Source organism: Antechinus flavipes, chromosome 4 (genome assembly GCF_016432865.1).
Source record: "Antechinus flavipes isolate AdamAnt ecotype Samford, QLD, Australia chromosome 4, AdamAnt_v2, whole genome shotgun sequence".
Classification (NCBI taxonomy): domain Eukaryota; kingdom Metazoa; phylum Chordata; class Mammalia; order Dasyuromorphia; family Dasyuridae; genus Antechinus; species Antechinus flavipes.
The window spans coordinates 107,138,852-107,144,429 of NC_067401.1; the positions used below are offsets into that span (position 1 = coordinate 107,138,852).

The 5,578-nt window shown below is 37.4% G+C and overlaps 1 protein-coding gene across 1 annotated transcript; it reads right to left on the bottom strand.

Moving 5' to 3' along the window:
- Positions 1–4,313: 4,313 nt before the first annotated feature.
- On the bottom strand, positions 4,314–5,255 carry LOC127561309 (olfactory receptor 10R2-like). Its single transcript, XM_051996591.1, has one exon. It carries the CDS (start codon positions 5,253–5,255, stop codon positions 4,314–4,316), a length of 942 nt encoding a protein of 313 aa, XP_051852551.1.
- Between the last annotated feature and the right edge of the window lie 323 nt (positions 5,256–5,578).

Here is a 5,578-nt window from a genome sequence, read left to right on the forward strand (position 1 = left end):
TCAACCACATTGGATAAAGTCAGTTCAACTTCTCTCAAAGCTTCTTGAGCTTCTTTTGTAAGCTGGCATGGTGAGTTTAAAGCACTGTCTCCCTTTACAATGTCATATAATGGTTGCAATTGATAGGTAGTTAAGGCTAACACTGGACACATCCTTTGGATATTGCCTATCAATTTCTGAAAGTCATTTAAGGTGTTTAGCTTTTCTCTATTCTTAATAAAAGCTTTTGTTCTGTAAGCAGCTTAGAGTATATTTCATATCCGAAATATTGAAAAGGAGCATGTCTTTGAATTTTTTCTGAAGCTATGTGCAATTTCTAGTTCTTTAGTGTTTCCATGGTCTTTTGTAGACATGCTTCTAACATTCATTCCTCAAGTGCACATCCTAATATATCTTCCATATAATGTAATAACATAACTTTTGGAAATGCTTTTCTTACTGGAGTAAGAACAGCAGCAACATACATTTGGCACATAGTAGGGCTGTTTTTCATTCTCTGTGGCAAAATTGTCCATTCATATCTTTTATAAGGCTCAGCTAAGTTAATGCTGGACACTGAAAAGGCAAATCTTTTCATATCCTTCTTATCTAGACAGATAGGATAGGAACAATCCTTAATGTCTATTATGGAGTAGGGTATGGAAGCCCAGGCTAAAGAGTTCCCATAGTTTCCATCTGTTCATTCACCTTTCTTAAATCAGTCAACATCCTCCATTTTCCCAGATTTCTTTTTTACAACAAATACTGGGGAATTCCAAGGACTTAGAGAAGGTTGTAAGTGTCCTTGATCAAGTTGCTCCTGTATTATATATAATAAGGCCTGAATTTTATCGCTATCTAAGGGCCACTGTTCTATCCACACTGGTGTATCAAGTTTCCGTTGGATAGGAACAGTGTTGGCAGGCCTTCAACAGCAGCCCTGCCTAAAACCTGCCTAAAAAAACCGAAAAACTCATGTGTAATCCTAATTATTGTAAAATGTCCCTTCCCCACAGATTTATGGGGATTTTTTCAACTATAAAAGGAGTAAAAACTCATGTTTTGCCTTCAAAAGTCCATCTCAAAGAGGTAGCACTAACTTCAGCGGTTATTGATCTCCTGCACCAGACATGTAGGTGTCTGCCTTAATCATTGGCCAATGACTGGGCCAGTTGGCACCTCTAATGACTTTATGAACTGCACCTGTGTCTACCAATCCTTCTAATAGTATGCCATTTATATAGATAGTGAACATAGGTCAGTCAGTTGTCACAGCTGCTGTCTAGAATATTCCTGAATTTTGTTGCTAGGAGTCAGAAATTTGGGCAACTATCACCAGATTGCTTATTAGAAATCTGTATCAGTAAACCTGATGCTACTACTTCTCTTGGTTGATAAGTCACACATTGTGTACCTGTATTAGTGACTGGCATCTTATCTACACATTCCCCAGTTTCCCACATCAGTGTATGGATGGACACTGTTTTGTAAGTACACTCAGGAGGTGAAATGGTCAAGCCTACTGTGCCTGAAGGCAAGGGATCCACAGGCTGTAGAGGAACAGATTCACCTCACCGGGGGGGGTGGGGGGGGGGGGGGAGGCGGTATCTCAATTGTCCCACCTGCATACAACTCTACTCTCCCCAATTGTAATCTTTTTTCCCATCAGGTTGCTTCCTGGATAGTTGATTGTATAATCCCCTTCTCCCATCAGATGGTTTACTGGCTGATTGTTCATGTCTGGGTACCAGACTTCTAGGTATTCTCTGGGTGTAGCATCAGCTGCCATCATGCCCCAAGTATTTTTTGTCTTCCAATGCCAAACATTTTCACTGACTGTTCCTTAAGCATGAAATTGTCTCCCTCCTCATCTTCATTCCCTGACATCCTTGGCCTCCTTCATACCCCATCTAAAATCTCAACTTCTCCAGGATGCTTTCCCCAATCCTACTCATTCTATTAACTTTTTTTTCCAAATATTATCTCAAATTCTTCCTGTATGTTTGTACATTGTCAGTTATATGTCATTTAATCTATTCAATTTTTAGCTTCTCAAAGGCAGGGACTGTCTTTTAATATTCTTTATATCCTCAGTGCTCAACTGAGTTTCTGGCAAACAATAGGTGCTTTAAAATGTTTTATTTACTCATTGAGTTTTTAGAGAACAATTTCAGTTGAATGATGAGGTCAAAAGCCAAAATGTAAAGAGCTACAGAAAGTAAGAGAACAGGAAATAGATGCATCAATTGTAGGCAACCTTATTAATGAATTTAAACCATAAATGGGAGTTGAAATTATGAATGATACTAGGGATAATTGGATCAAGTGATGTTTTTGAGGATGAGTGGGAATTAATTGGTCATTTTTTGCAGGCAGGAAGGAGCAAGTCAGGAGTGAATTAAAAATAATTGAGAAAGTGTAATAACACAGGTAGTAATCTAATAGAGAAGTGAGGATAGAATTCAATCACCTATGCAGGTAAGTATACCTTGGGAAAGAGAAGGGCCACATCTTTATCTGAAGTGGAGTGAAAGTAGTCATAAATGCAGAAGACATCTTGATGATGTGAGAAAAGAAGGAGAGGAGAAAGAGGACTTCACAGTGAACAAAAAAAGCTGAGGGATATAGGAATAAAGAAGTGGACAGTAAGGGGAAACAATTTGAATATTGGTTTTAAAAAAGGTCAGAATCACTAAGGAAGATATGAATGGATAGGAATTCATTACTCATTTAGGAATGTTCAAATGTTATTAAATCCCCTTTACTATGATAGCTCAGGGTGGAGTCCTATCAGGGAAGAAAAAGAATGAGGAGGGAGGGAAGAGAATAAACTTTTATTAAATATCTACTATGTGCTAATCATTGGGCTCAATTCTTTATAAATTTTATTGCTTTTGATCCTTAGAACAATGTTATGAAAGGGAGAAGGAAATAATCAGTTATGTAGCATCTACTACATGACAGGCATGGTACAAAGCATATTACACTTTACAAATATTTTCACGAAGAAACTAATGCAAACAGCAGTGAAATGTTTTGCCTAGGGTCATGCAACTAATAAGTGTCTGATACTGAATTTGAACTCTGGTCTTCTTGATTCTATACCCCAAACTCTATTTTCAGATGAATGATGAGATCAGATATTACCAAGGAGCAAAGCATTAAAGTTTCCTTCTTTCTGATTTCTAGGATTGAGGCTTCTGGCAATTGTTTACATTTTGTTCCACAGGATGTCACTCAGGAGCAAGAGAGGCAATAAGAAGGCAGGAGCTACTGATTACTTCTCTACTTCAGAAAATTCATGTTGGTATTTGTATAATAAGATGATCAGTGAAGGCTTCAATAAAGAAGTATGCTTTGAAATGGACCTTGAAAGAGGAGTAGGATTTCAATAAACAGAATGAAGGGTATTTAAAGTGGAGAAAATTTTGTGAATACAGCCAGGAAGGCAAGAATTACAAGTCATATTCTTATATACATATAGCCCTCAGTTAGACTATTTGAAAGGAAGTATAAATATGATCTTCAGGAAAGACATTTAAAAAAGGAAATAGTGGTGAATAATTTTGGGACAGGAAAGGTAGGGAGAGGTTTTGGGTTTGTGTTAAAGTCAGAAAAAAATTGAAATATATCTCCTAGACAATATAGAACATGAACTTTCATAGATAGATAAATAGATTAATAGATGTAAATCAATAGAATCTGATAATCATGAGAACAACTGATTGGAAGAGGGAGAGAATGCAAGACCAGGGACCACTCAAGAGACTTTTCTAATTGTCCCATCATGTTATGATAAAAGTTAGATAATTGTAATAATAAAAAGTGTTGGAAAGGAGAAATTCATTCAAAAGACATAATGAAAAATGAATAATCAAATCTTGGTAACTTATGGAAGTGGAAGTCTCTGAGTCTAAATACCCACAAGATGATGGTATCAGGGTCAGAAACACAGTTGAACTTCATCTGATATTTTGTTTCATCTCAGACTTAATTCATCATCCTCCCTGAGCAAGCCCTCAAGACAGTGTTTTCCCTTACTATTTCAGACCAACTTTCTAGTGACCTTGTCTTGGCCCACAGTCTTTGCCAAGACCACTCTCTCTGACTCCAATATGTCTGAATATATTTTTATCTTTATTATCCATAATTCCAGTTTTCCAAAAGAAATTCATTTCCTTATATCCACACTGACCCCAAAACAGATAAATTAATTAATAAAGATCTTTCACTTAATATTTTTTTCAATAGAAGCAAAGAGTTATAATACATGCATAATCTGGGAAAATATTCAATATCAAAGATAAATTATCAAAAGGGCTAATCAAATTGTGTCATTTTAAGTGAAATTTCCTGCTCAACACCTTCCTGATGGCCATTTGTACATCTTTATTTCTGAGACTATACACTATAGGATTCAACAGAGGTGTGATGATGGTGTATGTCACTGTGGCTATGCGGTCCTTATTGGAAATACAACTGGCTGTGGGTCTCAGGTAGATGAAGGAAGCACAGCCGTAGTGAATGATTACCACTGTGAGATGAGAAGCACAGGTAGAGAAGGCCTTTTTCTTCCCTTCAGTTGAGGGGATTTTCATGATGGTTTTCAATATATAGAGATAGGTAATACAAATAAAGAAAAAGGGGATCACAAGTACAAGAGCACCAAGGATGAAAATGATAAATTCACGAGTTTCTGAGTCTGTACAGGCAAGCCTAATAACAGGTGAAATATCACAAAAATAGTGGTTGATTTTGTTGGAATTACAAAAGGGGAGACTAAAGATCATGTTAACCATAATTAGTGCGGTCATAAAACCTAAAATGCCACAGGTGATTGACAGCTGCCCACATACTCTCCAGCTCATGAGAATTGGGTAGCGCAGAGGGTGGCAGATAGCAGCATAGCGGTCATAACCCATTACCCCAAGCAGCAGGCAGTTGTTGACAGCAAAGCCAGCAAAGAAAAACATCTGGACAGCACAACTGATGAAGGAGATAGTTCTGAGTACAGAAAGAAGGTTAAGGAGCATCTTGGGCAGGATGACAATGGTATAGAAAGTCTCAGAGATAGAAAGAATACTCAGGAAGTAGTACATTGGAGTGTGAAGTTTGTGTTCCAGGAAGATGGCAGTCACTGTAGTAATGTTCCCACTCAGAATAAGCAGATAAAGACAGAAGAAGAGTGGGAAAAGCATAAGCTGCTTTTCCTGGAGATAAGAGAAGCCCAGCAATAGGAACTCATTAATCCTGGTAAAGTTGGCTGAAGGAATCATTTTTCTGGGAAAGTCCTGGGGAGACAAAAGAAGAGGGGGAAATATTGAGTTCTGTGAATCCTGGGAGCTAAGGTTATCACTCTGAATGATTAAATCTTTGGACTGACCTTGAATTTATAGGATGGAGTTGAGAGTGATAATGAAATGTTAGAGATGTAATATGGCTACAAATAAACCAATCTAGGATATTTCTCTTATCATCAACTGAATCAGCAGTTGTTGGGACACAGCTTGATTGGTTAACCAGTTTGTGCATCATCATTCAAATCCACCATGCAGTTGACTACATTCAGTTTTAGAAATTGAAGACCCACATGGACTGT